The sequence below is a fragment of the Macaca mulatta genome, chromosome 6, assembly GCF_049350105.2.
Source record: "Macaca mulatta isolate MMU2019108-1 chromosome 6, T2T-MMU8v2.0, whole genome shotgun sequence".
In the NCBI taxonomy this organism is placed as follows: domain Eukaryota; kingdom Metazoa; phylum Chordata; class Mammalia; order Primates; family Cercopithecidae; genus Macaca; species Macaca mulatta.
The window spans coordinates 177,681,458-177,699,873 of NC_133411.1; the positions used below are offsets into that span (position 1 = coordinate 177,681,458).

The 18,416-nt window shown below is 46.0% G+C and overlaps 1 protein-coding gene across 1 annotated transcript in view; it reads right to left on the reverse strand.

Annotated features, from left to right (window-relative positions):
• Nucleotides 1–18,416, reverse strand: part of SLIT3 (slit guidance ligand 3) — a 641,372-nt gene that overhangs the window by 149,857 nt on the left and 473,099 nt on the right. The window contains exons 7-8 of the mRNA XM_015141360.3: nucleotides 13,801–13,872; nucleotides 7,808–7,971 (exon numbers count right to left, since the gene is read on the reverse strand). Coding sequence (XP_014996846.3) covers nucleotides 7,808–7,971; nucleotides 13,801–13,872 — 236 coding nt within the window. The remainder of the gene's footprint in view (nucleotides 1–7,807; nucleotides 7,972–13,800; nucleotides 13,873–18,416) is intronic.

The window sequence follows — 18,416 nt, forward strand, 5'->3', positions numbered from 1 at the left end:
TCTGGCTTACAATGAGGTTGAAAGATGGCTTCGTTTTCCCTAGAAACATTCTCCTGTGATCGGTGTCAATGGACCAAGCCCATTCCCTGTGGGCCACAGAGAGCTAGACGGCAGAAGTCCCTCCACTTTGCTCCGTGTCTGGACTGAGATTGGAATGTAAATTCCATAATGGCAGTGTTTTTTTCAGTCTTAATCACTGGTGTACTCTCAGTGCCTAAAACAGAGCTCCATACAAAACACGGACCCAGAAGCATACCTTGGCTAAATGAGAAGATGCGTACATGAAGGACACCAGCCCAGAAGCCTGGCAGATGTGGAGGGGCTAAATGTCACCAAGCGACAGAGGCGAGCCTTCCTTCTGGAAGGGCCCTGAGGGAAGCTCCCTGAGTTCTGAGTACCTGGGCTCTGGTAGGTAGGATGAGCTGTAGAATGGGGAGGTGGAGTGGCTGTGGGAGATGGGAATCTGTCTGCAGCTGTCTTCTTTCCACCACAGCTTTCTGTGCTGGCAAAATCACTTGTCCAAGACACCTGGGGCCCCTCTGAGCCCATCTCACCTGCACAAGCCGGGGTGTCCTAGGCACTCTACTGAGCTCTGTCAACAAACCCAGCCCTTACTGTCCACACATGTTGGGGAAGGTAGAGGCAGTGGATTTCCAAGGAGGACAAAGTAAGGAAACACCTACCATTTTACCCAGCAAATTATGTGACTGTAAGCTGGGAAACAGAGGGGAATGGGAATAGCAATTTTATATTGGGATAGAAGGACTCACTCTCTATATCTCTGATGAAAGGGGAACATCTGTCTGCATGCACATATGTATTCGTCTTGTACAGCATGCTCTTACGGTGGTCTCATGACCCACACTGTCCTTGAGCGAGCCTATCTACTGGCAAGAAAGGTGGCCTTAACTCAGAGCACAGTGATGCACTAGGCTATAGAACTCGTGTTATAAGATGTTTTGCTTGGGAGCACGTGGACTTGCTCTTCGTGTCTTCATTGTGAAATAAGCGTCCACGCTATCTGTTCTTGGAGCTCTTTCAGTGGCACTAAAACGCTGCTCTGCTGAGGCGGATTTCTTCTCCAGAAAAGGGGGATGGGGATGCGGCTGAAGTACGTGTCTCCCCTCTGGGAAGTCTTGGTCACCACTTTGGCTCTGGGCTTTCCATCTGAAGCCAAAGCTGTCTCTGGGCCAAACAGGGCAGGGCAGCAACTACAATTCCTAACCTTCAGATGTCTTTAAGGCCCCCTGGATCACGGCCTGATGACTTCAAGGGGGACAGAGCAGAGCCTGGGACAGTGGAGACCCCTCCCAGCTCCTCACTGATCATTAGCGGCGCTGCCTCCGGTCCAGGGGACACTCAAGTGAGTGAGAGGGGAGGGATGCGTCTCCAGCCCAACCTCTCACAGGGCAAGTCCCTGCGACCGCTCGCGTGGGTATTGCGCCTGGTATCCCATCTCTGCTGCTTGTATAACTGCCCCTGAAGTTATCAGAGGGAAGAGAGACTGAGCCATAACCAGGGACTTGGCTCCTGCCCAGCCACTTTGTTCTCCCAATTGGTAAGATGGGGATGATGGCCACGCTGAAAGCAAAAGGCCCTAACTTGTCTGCTGAGATGAGTGGGAAAAAGACCACCGAATTTCAGACTTAGACGGGCCCATAGAGATGGCAAGGAAAGAGAAGCCCTGAGAGAGGAAGGGACTTGCCCAAGGACACAGTGGGGGCCAAACTGAGAGTAGCCATCAGTCTCATAACAGCAACTAACATGTATTCAATGTGTACTATGTGCCAGACACTGCCTTGAGTGCTCGTATATATTATCTTACTTGATCCTCATAAAACCCATGATTTAGGTCCCATTCTTTTTTTCCCCCTTAGCATGAGATGAGGAAACTGAATAGGGAGGTTAAGCAAACTGCCCAAAATCATAAAGCTAGCGAACAACAATGTTTTAATGTTTAGCCCTGTGCTCTTCTTTTTCTGCCAAAAGGAACCCCAAATTCCTCTATTTATTGCCATGAAATTGAAAACCATCAGAGTCTTGGAATCTCAAGAGGTAGGAAGAGCGGGTTCAGGGACTGAGACACAGACTGTGTAAGCTACACTAGAGATGATCAAACACTCTTGTGTTAGAGCTGTGTTTATTTCTATCTTTAAAAAAACCTCATCCACAACGAGCTATCACCCCATCCCAGTTAGAATGGCTATTACCAAAAAGACAAAAAATAACAAATGCTGGCACCAATATGGAGAAAGGGGAACTCTTATACACTGTTGGTAAGAATGTAAATTAGGACAGCTACAATGGAAAACAGTATGCAGGTTCCTCATAAAATTCGAAACAGAAGTACCATATTCAATGATTCGACTACTGGGTACACATCCAAGGGAAATGAAATCATTGTGTTGGTGAGGTATCTGCACTCCCATGTTCATTGCAGCATTAGTCACAGTAACCAAGATATGCGATCAACCTAAGTGTCCATCAGTGAATGAATGGATGAAGACAATGTGCTGTATATACACAGTGGAATACTATTCAGCCACAAAATATCCTATCATTTGTAGCAACATGGATGAAACTGGAGGACGTTATGTAAGGTGAAATAAGCCAGACACAGAAGACAAAATACCGCATGATCTAAGTTATATGTGGAATCTAAAAAAGTTGATCTCATAGAAGTAGGAAGTAGAATGGTGCTTACCAGAGCCTGGGGAGCGTATTCAGGAGGAGGACATAGGGAGAGACTGATCCACAGGCACAAAGTTACGGTTCGAGAGAAGGAGTAAGTTGTGGTGTTCTAGTGCCCAGTAGGGTGACTACAGTTAACAATATTGTGTTGTATATTTCAAAATAACTAGAAGAGAGCATTTTGAATATTCCCACTGCAAATGTATGAGGTGACAGACATGCTAAATCCTCTGATTTGATTTTTACGTAATATATACATATATTGAAACATCACACTGTACACTATCAGTATGTTCAATTATTGTGTGTCGATTCAAAACAAAATAAAAAAAAATTACAGAATATTTTGAAAGTCCGAACAACAACAAAAAACCTCACTTGGTAAAAGTGCAGAGTCGAAAGCTCCAATGGCCTTGTGAGCATGTGGAAATAAATTAATTCCAGTATTCAAATTAAGCATCCTTACTGGCCTCTGGCCTTTCAAAAGCCAACAACAGACTGCGATGACAATGGGACTCGAGCAATTATGATGAGAATATAAATGAACGTGATTTAAATACCAGAGGCATGATAATTTTGGGAATGGCTAAATAAACCTAATAATCTCATTCCTGCAATGTCCAATTATGGTGTTTTAATTAAAACCTCCTAAGGAGATGGGTGGCTGGTCATGGCTTACCTTAATTATCTTTGTACTTAGTAACTAGTCCCAAATTTAAAAAAAAAGATGACGAAAAGGGGAAGTTTCTTGTTTCTAGGGAGATAAGCATATTTCATTTTTAATAATAAATGAAGTGCTTATTGAGAGGCTATTAGGTTCGAGCTTTGTTCTAGGTATTTGGGGCACCTGAAAAAGTATACGACGTGGCCCCTCATTACTAGAAGACACGATTAATGTCTGTAGGAGAGGATAATAAGGCCAAGGGCAGGTAAGTGTGAAACAGATGGACAAACCAATGGGTTCAAAGACATTCAAAGCAAAGAGATAACTGATTCAGGAGGTCAACTAATAACTGTGAATTACAAATTATGACTGGTAGAAACCCTTCCACATTAAGGTACCAGAAAATTAACACGTGGAAGATAAATCCTACAATTTAAACCCTCAAATAAACCCTTTAGATAAGGATGAAGAAAAAAAACCCCAACAAATTGCAACTCATGTAACATGAACTTCTCTGGTCTATGATCATGGACTTTGATAAAGTTCTGGTCTGGTTCAGGCCACAAGCAACCAGACACTTCTAGACGTAGGACCCTAACCTTCCTCTTGAAACAAGAAAAGTTCACAGAAATCCTTTCAGCAGAGGCTGAAGGGAGCCAAGTAGTCAAGTTGTATAACATAGGGAAAAAAATTAATAAAAAAGTAAAGATCTATTTCCCCACCCTTGTGAAAAATTCCCAATCGTCTCCCCAGAGGAAGAAAATAAATGCCTTCAACTGGAAAGGTACAATTGACAGAGGAGATGAATTTTGCCAAAGTGCACTGCTAGCAAATTTCTGGGTTAGCTGAAGTGATAAGGAGCCCATATCCAGGGCTTCTGGGGAGAAGACGCTGGGCTCCAGACAGCTGGATTTAATTCAAAGGGAGATATCAGGGACTTGGGCAGGCAGAGCCCTCACAGGCTAAGCGAGATAAAGCTCTTTCCTGTCTCTGGAGCCATGTGTTTGGTGAAATTTTCGATACCATTTAAAGGCTCAGGGAGCTTTTCTTACGCTGCCTGGATGGGGACTGCTGGTGATGAAGCTATGCCCAGGGATGGCTTAATTGGTACCCTGATGCCTCTTTTCCTCCCGAGTGGATGACCTCTATTTTGTAAGAGAAGTTCTTGTCTTCAGTTCTTGACCGAATTTCTCCTCCTGTGGTTTAACAGGTGAATAGCTTGAATGAGGGGCATTTGGGGTTTTTGGAGTTAAAAACCACCACAGGGCCAGGCGCGGTGGCTCATGCCTATAATCCCAGGACTTTGGGAGGGCGAGGTGGGTGGATCACCTGAGGTCAGGGGTTCTAGAGCAGCCTGGCCAACATGGTGAAACCCCATCTCCACTAAAAATCCAAAAAACTAGCTGGGCATGGTGGCAGGTGCCTATCATCCAGCTACTCAGGAGGCTGAGGCAGGAGAATCACTTGAACCCGGGAGGCGGAGGTTGCAGTGAGTCAAAATACTGCCATTGAACTCCAGCCTGGGTAACATGAACGAAACTGTCTCAAACAAACAAACAAATGAACAACCCACCACAGACAGGTCCATACAAAACAGTGTCCTTCAGGTGCCTTGTAGGGCTCAGGTATTGGGGCAGGACTGGCACTGTTGGTGGTGGCGTGTGGAGTGTGGTCAGTCCTTGAAGATAGCTCTTCTCCTTAATGTCCTTCTCTAGGGCCTCAAAGACTGACCACTTGTGTTTTAACTGCACACTCACAGACTGAACCTTCCTCCACATTGCTTCCTCTCAAGGTTTTGTCATTGTCTCACAAAGTGCATTTAACAATTTTTGAAAACGTATTAGGTTGGTGCAAAAGGTGCAAAAGTATTTGCAGTTTTTGCCATTCAAAGTAATGGCAAAACCCGCAATTATTTTTGCACCCACATGATAGCAGAAGTTTTCGGAGGGCATGTTCCATATTCACCTGACTCTTGATAGTGGGAGTTCAATCTTCATGGATGTTCAATGCACTAGAGCCCCCAGACCTTTGTATCTGACCTTGCCCTTTTCAGACAGTGACTCCTCACAGCGTTCTAGTTTGTAATCCACGGGAGCCTGTGCAGGCACTTAAAGAATCCCTCACGCATAGGGGTCTCCATATGGCCCTGCCCTTAATTCATACTACAGGTGAGAGGGTGGAGGTTAACAGCATAGGCATGTCTGGAGCCTTTGGACTACACTCTCATGTTCTCAAAAGACACCTGGCTTCATACTAAGAAGCTCCAGGGACCATCACAAGCAATGGGATTAACTGCTATAAACAGAAGTGGATCAAGGTGCTCCCACGTAACTATGAACCTGTCTGCTGGACCTAGCCTTTCCAAAGGAGAGAGAGTAAGGCATTCAGATTTCCTGGACTTTGGAGGGTCAGCCTTTCTCCCACGGTTTTGGATCCGGACTGCTGCTAGGTGAGCAGTGTCTTGCCGCACTTTGACGGGAAGGTGCTCTCTGACGAAGCGGCGTGTGTGGTCATACACTACGTTAAACCTGGCATTCACCTGTAGTGATGTGTTTTATCATTCTAATTGGTTTTTCTCACTACCTCTTGGATGACTCCTGCACTGTATAATTATTTCTTTCACTTATGCCGATATTGCACCCTTTGCCGAATAATTACTGTAATTATAGTCACTATATTTGAATTTGGTGACTGCGTGATAAATGGTTTTATTATATGTGTTTGATGGGAAGTGATTTCTAAGTGGGCGTCTATAGGAAGTTATTGAGGTACTGCTTGAGACATGTTAAAATATTTTCAGATAATAAATAACATGATAAAGTAACAACAGGACAGGAGGAAGTGGCAGAGAATGAGATGAACTTGAATTCAAGGAAAATTCTTGTGAATCGCAAGTGTGATCTAAGAGCAGAAGAGGCCAGACAGTTTGTACTTCTGGCCATACTGGAGTCCAGCAGCCCAAGCTAAGGCCCAGTAAACCCTTAGTACTGAAGGTGGGTACCAGTTTAGAAAGCTGAGAGAAATGCAGAGCCCACAGTGGTTAAGCTCCCTGGGGTCCTTGTTCCCTCTTGCATGCTAGCTCCCCAGGCTCAGCCTTTAGAGGACACTGGGCCCCAATTCCAGGACTGGCTTCCTGGAAATCAAAATACCTCTTTGGGAAATTTCTCAACTGAATGCTTTCTGTTTGTTTGTTTGTTTGTTTGATTTGGTTTTTTTTAAGGAAGTCAAGGAATTAGCTCTACTTATTTACCACAGAAAAAGAAACAGTTGGTGAGAATGGAAGGTGTCAATGCAAAGTAAAAACAAGTAAAATTTGGGACCCTGGTTTTATGTATTTATTTATTTTTTATTTTTGAGACAGAGTTTCACTCTTGTGGCCCAGGCTGGAGTACAGTGGCGTGATCTTGGCTCACTGCAGCCTCCACCTCCCCGGTTCAAGCGGTTCTCCTGCCTCAGCCTCCTGAGTAGCTGGGATTACAGGTGCCCACCACCACGCCCAGCTAATTTTTGTATTTTTAGTAGAGACGGGGTTTCACCATGTTGGTCAAGCCGGTCTTGAACTCCTGACCTCAGGTTATCCACCAGCTTTGGCCTCCCAAAGTGCTGGGATTACAGGCATGAGCCACTGCACCCAGCCACGACTCTGTTTTAAAGCTACATCCCCTGGGAAGATTTTCCTGGGTTACTCAGCCACCTTCCATCCCCAGAGATCTGAGCTGCCTTCAGCTATGTGTCTGCACCATTCTGTTTTCTGTGCTACACAGGCAATCTGTGCTTCTGTTACATCTCCATTACCCACAGATCAAACTCTTATGTTTGCTCAGCACATTTTGTGGGCCCACTAAACTAGAATAATTAAGCTCCACTTATTTAGCTTTTACCAAGGGCTGTGTATTATGCTAAGTGCTTTATATGCATTATTTCACTTAATTCTCCCACCTGTTCTTTGAGTTATGAACTATTATTATTTCCATATTGTGGGTGAGCAGTAACTTGCCAAAGTCACACACCACTAAGGGACAGAGCTGAGATTTCCAGCCAAGCAGCTGACTCCAGAGCCTCCATTATCTTGTCTTCCAATTTCTATGAGCAATGGGACGACAGGAACGTGTTTAGCAGATGCTAGAACACCTCCGTTATACCTGTTTCCATTTTATGTGTGGCTCAACAAATGTTCGATTTCTTAGTATCAATGGACTAGGGGGCTGAAAAAGCAGTTCATGAATTCTTTTAGCATTTCCCTTTACCAGATGAAAAGAGTTTCTATTTTAAAACCCTTTGAGGCACATTACAGCTCTTTAAGTGACTACCGAGTACTGAGGATGACCTATGGGGTTCCTTCCACACCAAGCTCTGGGCTAGGGTATGTGTTCGAGGTCAGGGTGATGTTGGGGGAGTTCACGAGTGGGTGGGTCATAGCACAGGAGGGGAGAGCAGGTAAGGCATCCTCACCTGGGCACACGTACTCCTTCTTCTGCACATCTGCCACGTTGAAGCCCCTCAAATGCACGGGAGCCATGCAGAGCGTGAACTGGCCAACTGTCCGTCGCTGTCGCAGCCAATCCGAGAGCCAGGCCAGGTGGCAGTCGCAGTACAGGTGGTTGGAGTGGAGGCGCCTGGGAGAGGGTGGGACAGAGGGAAGGGATGATCACAGAGTGAAGTGTGGAGGCTGCCACTGGTCAGACAGAGTGGCCAAAACTCCTGCTGCCCCTTTCTCCAGTGTGAAAATCCCCAGGAGTCCAGGGAAGCACTTCCCTCTGCACTACCAAAAACATGGGAGCCCCGACCCTTTTACTGCCAGGTCACATCCAAAGGATACCTCCAGGGTTCTGAGCAATGCCTATTTCTTAATAGCAAGTCTATCCTCTTTTCTTTTCACTCAAGCAAGCCTCAGCGCATAAGAGAAGGGGAGTGACATCATCACAGAGGCATCCTGATTCAAGTCAAACTATTGACTTGAAAGGGCTATTTATTTGTAAATTTCAGCACTTTAGCCAGCATGAATTACAGGTTGCTTGAAAGGCGCTTCTCAATCTCAATGCCCCCACCTCCAGTCTCATGTAGCTGAGAGATGCTGTTGCCTTCACCTGAGTTGTTCTTCATTCCCCCACTAAGTGTCCTTTAATAAACCCACTGTGTGTAATGCTTGTGGGCTTAAAACCAATACCACTTTGTGTGCACTAGCTGGAGTGAGCAGGCTGCAGACAGAAGGGACATTTCTGGAGGATGTACCTTCTTCCCACCCTCCCACTTAAATAAGGTGTTGTCTGTATCAGACTCTTGCGATCCACAGCCATCTCTCCACAGTGTCCTTGCTTTCCTTCCCGTGTTCAATTCTGTCTGGTGTATTTGCTATTCTGACTGATTCAGGTACGGCTGAAAATATTTTCTAACCAGTTCTAGGATGCTTAGGCTTTACCCCTCTAGTAGCTGTGGTTCTGGATGAATTTCTTGCCCCTGAGTAGATAAGAATCCCTGGAGGGATCTGTGTGTTTCACTTCTGAGGGGAATCCCACTGGGTTAAGTGACTTGAACTTCCTTTCCACTACCAGGGAGGCAAACTAAGGATATCCAGGGTCTTCTAAAGGTTCTTCCCCAAGGTCTCTCTATCAGGGGTTTCCTACTTTCATGTTCCCTACAACCCTAGGTCATTAGAAGCTGGTAGTGGGTAAGTTTTCATCACATCAGCTTATCATGTACTTGGATTTCGGACGCACATTTTAAATGCCTAAATCCTGGACATGCTAATCAGCTAGCAGGATCTAAAGACTTTCAAGTAGTCTGGGTCAAGCCAGTTATTACTGAGTGTCAGCCCTGTGGAGAGGCTCAGGCCCCCTCCACGCCTGGAATAGAGACAGCTGAAGGGCTCTTGACCACGCTCCACTTAGTGTAAGGCCAACATTGCCAAACATTGGCTAAGTGCAGCTACCTCCTGCTGGATGCCAGCAGGGCCTTCCCGCCACTGCATGGGCAAAAGCCTCTCATAGGCCTGGGCCACTGAGGCCTTGGTTGCCACAGGGGGCTCCAGATCCCATCATATCAGACAGATTAAATGAACCTATATCCCATATAAAATGTAATTTTTTTTCTGCTAACAATCTTGAAAAAGACTTTTATGATTTTGTTTCAAAAATAATTAGTCTGGATGTAATTTTCTTTTTGCATTTCCCAGTGGGCTGCACACACTTTCACAGGCTCCTGGGCCCGAGATACAGAGAGCACAATGGGTCCCACGCAGTTCTCCCCTTTGAGTTTGAAAGCTTAGAGTTCCTAAGCTGAAGCAAGCACTGCTTCCTCTTAGCCTGGACTCTGGAAAGAAGTGAGACAGGCAGGAAGGGGTTGGTGAACCAGAATCCTAAGCTGGTGGGAAGGACCTCAGTTTTAGGAGGGAAAGCAAAACCTCTGTTTATTCATTAAGCATTAACCACTTTGTGCCAAAAACAGAGAGGAGGTTTGGCAGTGGACTTTCAGCTGATTACAATTTCCTAAAAGTAGGAAGAAAAGGAGGGGGTTCCATGACCATCCTCACCAGGTATAAATGTTGCCCAAGGAACACGGCAACAGTAGGTCTGTTTGGGACAAAGCAGAGCATAGGGCAGGCTGCAGTGGCATGCACAGGCTGAGGTGCCGTTCTTTTGTGTGCCAGGAGAAGCAGAACCTTTTAATGAGCGTTTGGCTTTTATTTAGAAAGGTGGTTGCCCTCTTGTGCAGTGAGGCGTGGAAGCTGAGGCAACAGGGATTCTCTATGAGCCAAGGAGCATGGGTGCATGCGGCAGATCACAGATCAATGCAAACAAATGCCCGTCGGTTCCGATCAAGGGTAAGAGATCAATGGAACAACAAAAATGACGTTTAGGTAAGTCAGATCCTTACTGAGCTGATTAATTTATGGGATAATAAAAATGTCAGAGGCTTCCCTTTTGGAAGATTCTATTAGGTTGATCCTTTCTCAATCCTGGCTGGCTGGCCCCAAGCTCGCTCTCTTCTTAATCTTGCTACAGATAGTTCCGATCCCTTTGTCCGTCTTCATAGAAATTTTTCTCCTCCCAAAAGCACCAGAGAAAAGAGGTGACCCAAACTGAATTGGAGCCATCAAAGGGCTCTCGTCAAAAGCCCAGGGCAATGGAGCCCAGGGTGGTGGACAGACTCTGTTCCCTCTTCTTGGAATTGTATCCACCAGAAACGCTAAAAGAGTCAAGCTGGGTAGATTCTTGCCTTTCACAACATGTTTGGGAGAGCAAGTTGAGCAATACCATCTCAAATAGTAATATAAAAAGAAAAATAATTGTAACGAGCATGAAATTAGAGCTTAGGCACTGTCAGGGGTAGCGCTAATCCTCTTGAGTGAGAAGGGACATTATTTTAATTGCTTTCAATAATTTTGGTGAGGTGTGATGGCAACGACACAAGGGAGGGTGGCCTCCCTTCCTCTCTCATCCCCCTTCCTTTGTTCACCTGGCAACTGCTCTTCTCCTTTTGTTCCTGATGAATGGCCTGAGCTCAGGCTGTGATGGCAAACTGCCTGTCTGACATTGGCTCCATGCTTTCTGACTTTGACTTTGGGCAGCAATTTAATTCTAGGCCTCAGTGTTATCATCTGTCAAATGGGGATATTAGTGGTGCCTCCTTCCTAGGGCTGTTGTGAGAATTGAAATGATTCATGGGAAGTGCTTAGTACAAGGCCTGGCATGTAGCAAACCACTGAAGAAATGTTCACTGTTATTACGACTGAGAGGAGACCAGCTCCAGACTTCACTCTCTTCCCAGCCCTTAGCCCTGCATGGACAAGGCTACAGTTTCTCATTTCGATACTGAAGCACTGAGGTGGCTAGTTGGGTCTTGCATGTTGTTCTGCAATCTTTTGCTGATGGACACATCATATTCCATGCTGATGGAACCACCTCTACAGAACATAAGGTGAATGAATACAAATGCCAATTTATAAAAGGTGCCTTTTAGCCACAGACGCTAAATTAAATTTCCAGCAAATCCTTTTAGAGAGGGTCAGTGTTCATTTTCTATAAAATGTGGCTTTCTGAATTCAATATAAAAGCTTTCCTTTAGAAATCCCATTTATGACTTCCTTCCTCTCTCCTCTTCCCCGCTTCTCCACCACCACCAGCCGTCCCCCCCAACCCCATACACACTTTAATTACAGTGAAGGGGGATTAGTCAGCTCAAGTCTCCAGGGAGTTCTGTACAGAGCCATCTCTGAAATTAAACTAAAGAGAAAATGGCAGCAAGCAGGGAGCAAAGAGAACAGACGAGATTGACTGATTGATCTGAACTCATCAGATGAACGTTCAGGATGGCAGAGAAGAATGACAACAGAAACCAGGAGAAAAAATCCCTCCTGTTCTCTTACCCCTCCCTACTGCAGCCCAAACAAAGCACCCCAGATCCAGTCCTAACCCTGTCCCCACAACTCCTAGGGAATGAACCCAGCTTCTGTTATTGCTGCTCCTAAACTGAAAATAACAAAGAAGGGAAGGATAAATCACAGCAACAGCTCACAGGAGCTGGACGGCTGATTCCTGCAGGTGAGAGTCATTTTTCTTCGATGCAACCCACTTGTCTGGGGTAATACAGGCCCAGCACCCTGAGGCACACTCTCGGCTTCTTGCCCAGAAGCCCTGGGCCCCACTCTTCCCCAGCTCATTTGTGGTTTGCTGGGAACTTTGAAGAGGTCTTTGAAGACCAAATGGCTTCTTAAAATTCCATTACTGCACTATCCTATTTTAAGAGGGAGGGAAAAGAACAGATTGTCTTGGCTGAGTTATGCTATTGTATGAGGGATCCAGGGAAGAATTTGGGAAGCAAAGATGGAAGCAGGGCTCAGATTATTATTCTTTATAATAACTAGTATTTGTTGTGTGCACACCATGTACCAGGCACTTTACGTGTTAAACTGCACTTCATCCTCACAGCAACTTTGAGGTAAGCATTCATGAACTCACTTTCCTTGAAGCATAGACAAATGAAGAAACTTGCTCAAATTAAGTGGCAGAGCTCCCATTTAAACTCAGGCCTGACTAACTGCAAACTCTCTGTCCTTCTTACGGTTCTCTGCATTGCCTCTTTATATAAATTGCTTCTTTGGTCTTTATCTTTGCCTGAAGATAAAGTTGGTTTCTCATGAATGCAGTGGTTCTCAAACTTTATGAGCGTTAACGTCTCCTGGAGGGCTTATGACAAACGGATTGCTGGGTGCCACCCCCAGAGATTCTGATCTGGTGTGTCTGGTGTGGGGCCTGAAATCTTGCTTTTCTAACAAATTCTGGGTGATATTGATGCTGCTCGTCTAGGTATCCCACTGGGGAAGCTCTGCTGTAAGGATTTCCAAATCTCATGGATTCTATGTTGCCCAGGGAGCACAGATCAGATGGCTGCTTGGAACTTTCAGTCCCGATTTCTGATCATGTGATAATAATGTAACAATCAATATCATTTATTGTCTACGGCTTGCCAGGCACTTTAAATATCTAATATCATCCGATCCTCACCGCCATTCCTATTTATAGAGGAGGGAACAGAGGACACAGAGCTAATAAAGGGGACTGCAGGAATTCTAGCCCTTGGCCTTGGTCCTAAATGTTTTTGGCTGACACCCTTGGGAGCTGGCTCTTTCCCTGACTAGTGTGATGCAAATACCACCAAAGCTCCCCCAACGCAAGCCAAGTATCAAGTCTGAACCTCTCTGGAAAGGCTGACAGAGTCCACTTACAGAGAAACTTACAAAGAGGTTCCTGACTGGGAGCAGAGGGGATCTCCCCAGGTAATAAGAGCACGAGAACTGCTCTGGGGATTGGTCACGATGAGATTTGTTTGCTGAGTATGCACCCTGGAAAACTTAAGCCCACCTAAGACATTAAAGGTAAAGAACCAAGTATGAGAATGACTGCATTCTAATATCAGAATATCATCCAGGGAGCAGGTGAGCAGGGAAATGTGGTGGGTGGGGACTGGGTGGGTGGCGAGAAGGAGTGACTCTTCCTGTACTGTTCATTCCCCAGGGGAAAACCATTGTAACCACTGGCAATGTGACAGAACGGCCGAAGTTATGTGATATTAGCTAAGCAAATGGTGAATCATTCAGTCAGAGTTCTATATGTTTTGTGACAATGTAAAACTCATAATCTTTTCTATCAAGACGGAAAACATGCGCACAGTACAGGAAGAATTCCCACAGTTCCAGGGTAAGAGAAATGAGTCTGCCGGATGCAGAACAGTCGTTCAGAGCCATGGGTGGTAGCACTATGACCTGTCTCTGCATCCACCCTCGCTCGCCAAGGCACCCCTCGGTTAATAGCAGAATAAGGAGGCATTTGAATGTAGGAACCATCTGCCTAGTCATAGCATGGTAGGTTTGACGAGCAGCTTAGAGTGCTGCACTTTGGGCATGAGGTAGGGAGTAAGTGGGAAAGATGCATGGACTTCTTACTCACAGAGTTCGGATCTTCGGCATGTGGTTGAAGCTGGTGACCAGGATGCGACTGATGTTGTTGTTGTTGAGGGTGCTGTGGAGATAGAGAAGGGAGATGGTCAGCCAGGGAGCATCAGGGGGAGGCGCCAAGATGCTTGTAGAAGGTGGGGGGAGGGATGGATGTGACCACAAGACCATGAGTCAACAGTCATGGTCTGGCCAGTGGAGCAGCTAAAGACAAGTGGACAGGTCTCCAGACGAGAAGAGCATGTCCTGATTTTTTTATTCAGGTGGAGCCCTCCTTCCCTCTACTGCCCTCTCAGGACTTGCCTACCCACCTTGAGTAAGAGTACTGCTTCCTGAAACCCTCCTATGCACTGAGTCCTTCATTATAATATCTCTAATTCTTACATCTACAATGCCGGTTACCTATTCCTGTCCTCAGTTTACAGAGAAGGAAACAATACAGAGAAGGAAACAGATATGCTTAATAACACACAAATCTACAAATGTGTTATCCTCATATTATGGATGAGGAGGTTTAGCTACAGAGAGGCAAAATCAGTTTTCCAAGAACAATCACTGTAAAGCCCTGGAGATGGGATCTAAGCCCAGCACGACCTTGCTGCATTCTCCTTGTCCCACCCATTGCATGTGTTGCCCTGCACAGGATGCTGTGGGGATAAGTGATTCCATATTTTCTAGGCATCTTCTGACTCTTTCAACACATCTAATCTTTTTTGTTTTGAGACAGGGTTTTGTTCTTGTTGCCCAGGCTGGTGTGCAGTGGCGCAATATCGGCTCACCGCAACCTCCACCTCCTGGGCTCAAGCTGTTCTCCTGTCTCAGCCTCTCAAGTAGCTGGAATTACAGATGCCTGGCTAATTTTTGTATTTTTAGTAGAGATGGGATTTCATCAAGTGGGCCAGGCTGGGCTCGAACTCCTGACCTCCGGTGATCCACCACCTCCCAGCCTCCCAAAGTGCTGGGATTACAGGCGTGAGCCACCGTGCCCGGCCTTCAGCACATCCAATCTCAAGTAAGTCTGTGAGCTCTGTGCGTCTCTTCTTTCTGGTGCATCTCCACGACCATGAATGAAGCTCCTGTGGTGCATGTTAGCACTGACAGGTACTTTTGTGCAGGGAAAAGCAAAGAGAAAGGTGTGAGACCTATAAATGAACTAGACTGAAATGAGGCTGAAGAATGAAGCCAGGCTATAGACAAGTGCCCAGCCTTACCCTTCTGGAGAAACCTATTACGGAAGCCTAGGGAAAGCGTGGCAGCTAAGGAAGGCCATCTGCAGAGCAGAAACATCATGTAGCAGGAGGGCCTTTTGCATCAGTTACTTCAGTGACTACCCAGGTGGAGAGACACAATATGTGGGAAAGTCAAGCCTAGCTCTCAGCTCCCTGACTCCACACCTGTCTCACTGTACCTCCCAAAGAGGAAGAGTTGGATACAGCCCTTGGTACAATCCCTCATGGTGGCCACTTGTTCCTGTGCCCTTTTCTCCGCTCCTCCCAGAACCACATCAGACATCCCCTACTCAACAACCCAATTCCTCTTACCCTCTCTTAGGCCTCCATGGGTCCCTACTGGCCCAAGAAGGACACTTTCTTTGGAAACCTTCATGGATTAAGCCAGATGTCTTTTGCCCTTGGCTTTTGGTAAACACATGCTCTTCCTCTTAAAATGCCCTGTACATCATATATCTGCAAAGACAGGACCATTTTCTATCCTGTGCACTACTATAGCCTCATGTCCTGCTCTGTACATGGTGGAAATCAAATCCTACTACTTCAAATTGTGTGGCCTTGGGCAAGTTATCAACATCTCTTATCTGCAGGTTCTTTATTTGTGGGAGAAGCCAGGTAATGGTACCTATGTCACAGGCTGGTAAAAGGCTTAGCATGGGGTATGTGCTCAGTAAGTGGAGGTCACTGTGTTACTGACATTCGTGGAGAGAATCTAGTCCTGGCCTGGCCTATTATATTCCCCTCTACTCCAACCCCCATGGAAATAGAAACAGAGGTTTACCCAGCATACAGTGCCCCCCATACTCTCCATCCTACCCAAGGGGACCTGTAACGATTCCTTCTCCAGCCCCTTGTGACCCCAGTCCAAAGCAGGATTCCAGTGACTACACCTCCTTCGCCCCAGACTATTCCTGTAATCCCGCACATCTACTTATCATCTGTGTGGCAAAAGGCACAGAACCTAATTCTTTTTTATCCCTCCCTCCCTCCCTCCCTCCCATATTTACTGTGCACCTGCCATGTGTCTGACACTGTTAGGCATAGGGGATGGTAAAGAAGAATGAATAGACAAAATTTACATTGCCTACTTCTGCCTACTTTGTAACTTCACTAACTTACCAATGCAAGTATTTGGCATTTTATGAAGTTGAGCTCACTTAGCTGTTTTGTTTCATGTGACTTCTTTTCTATGTGTGTGTGTATGTGCGGAGATGCTCAGTGGGGGATCATCTATCCTGCCTCTGTCCATCCAGAAAGACTTCAGAATATCTCATCTAACAACACTGAGGAATTTGTCACTGCTATCAGACCAGGCACTCTGCCCTGGCAGGGAGCTTCCTGGGGGTGAGGGCTATGCTTCTCTCCCCTTCCTCATTGGATTAGAAATGCCTGCAGGACAGAAATGATGCCTCCATTTCACCTTCTGTCCATTTCAGAGTTCTGGGCTCCACACTTAGGGGAAACCAAGTTAAGGTTGTTGACTGACCACCAGACAAAAAAATCTGAGCATCCTCCCTATTGCAGAGAAGGGGTTTCTTTCCAAGCATGCCCAGTCATTCAACGTCAGGTGGAGTTCACAGCCCGGCTCTAATTTAGCTGAATATACAGTACAATTATAAGCAGGACCTCGACTATAACTGCATCCGGCAGTAGTCCGGCAGCGATGACTTATTAATGTATTACTACACTGATATTTAAATGTGAGTCGTAATGAGGGCTATAAAACATTTACGATAATAGCAATTATTCCAGAATCAAAATGACTAAACACAGTATTCAGACTTTCATGATTTGCTGCTTGGGGCTGGCCAGCCTGGGGATGTCAGAGGGTTGGTAACCTCTCAGACGCTGATTGCTACGGCAGCTACAGTTTTCGTTTCCCTAATAAACACAGATTTATTTGATTTCCAGTCTTGGCAGCTTTTGCCCACACACAGAGCACTGCATTCTATTTGGTTCTTGTGCCGCTGCCTAAGTAGCTGGCATTCAATGAAGGAATTGTGCTACAACCCCAGTGCCAAGGAGAGGTGGTGAGCATGGACCTCGAAGGCAGAGACCTAGTTTAGACTGGCTCTGCCACTTACAGCCTATGCAACCACGGTAAATTTCTGCATCTCATTACGCTTCCTCCTTTGTAACATGGAGATAATAATAGCACTGGGCTCATAGAGCTTTAGTGGCAATTAGATGAGATGTTACTGATAACTGCTAACATTAACTGAGAGCTTATTATATGCCAGACGGGCTCTGAGCTAAGGGTACTGCATTGTATCATTTCTTTTTTTTTTCCGAGACAGTCTCGCTGTGTCACCCAGGCTGAAGTGCAGTGGCGTGATCTCGGCTCACTGCAACTTCCGCCTCCTGGGTTCCAGCAATTCTCCCTGCCTCAGCCTTCCCAGAAGCTGGGATTACAGGCGTCCACCACCATACCCGGCTAACTTTTGTATTTTTAAGTTGAGACGGGGTTTCGCCATGTTGGCCAGGCTGGTCTTGAACTCCTGACCTCAGGCGATCCACCTGCCTCAGCCTCCCAAAGTGCTGGGATTACAGGTGTGAGCCACCATGCCCAGCCTGTATTGTTTCATTTAATTCCTCCAATTATCCCACGAGGCAGGGACTTTTGATATCACCTCCATTTCATGAATGAAGCAAGTGGAAGCGCCAAGATCTGAATCCAAGCAAGACTGAGTCCAGGAATGAGGCTTGTGTTAGTTTCCTATGGCTGCTGTAACAGATTACCATGAATTTGGTGGCCTAAAGCACCACACATTTATTCCCTTACAGTTTTGCAGTCAGAAGTCTAAAATGAGTTTCTGGGGCTGCGTTTCTTTCAGGGGAGAATTTGCTGCCTTGCCTTTTGCAGATTGTAGAGGCCGCCCACGTCCCTTGGCTCGTGGCTGCTTCATTGCGTCACATCAACCTCTTGCTTCTTTTTGTTACTCAACAATTTTTAAAAATATATATTTGAACACAACTCCCAACAGCCATTGAAGCCTCTTCCTTCTGTTGTCACATCTCCTGCCACTCACTGTGATCTCCACTTACTGGGGCCTTCCTCTTACAAGGCCCCTTGTGATTATCCTTAGAGCTTATCTGAACAATCCAGGATAACTCCTCCATCTCAGGATCCTTAATATTGTCCCATGTGCCAGGTCCCTTTTGCCACGGAAGGCAACATTCACAGGTTTCTGGGATGAGGTCATGGACATCTTTGGGGGCCTATTAGCCCAATGCCAGGGTACTGAGATGGGACAAGGGCTCCCCAGGAGGGATAAATACATGAAGATTCACATAATGGATGCTCCAGGGGTTGGCAAACAACTGCCCACAAGCTTAATCCCATCCAATGCAGCCGGTTTTTGTAAAAATGGTTTTACGCATT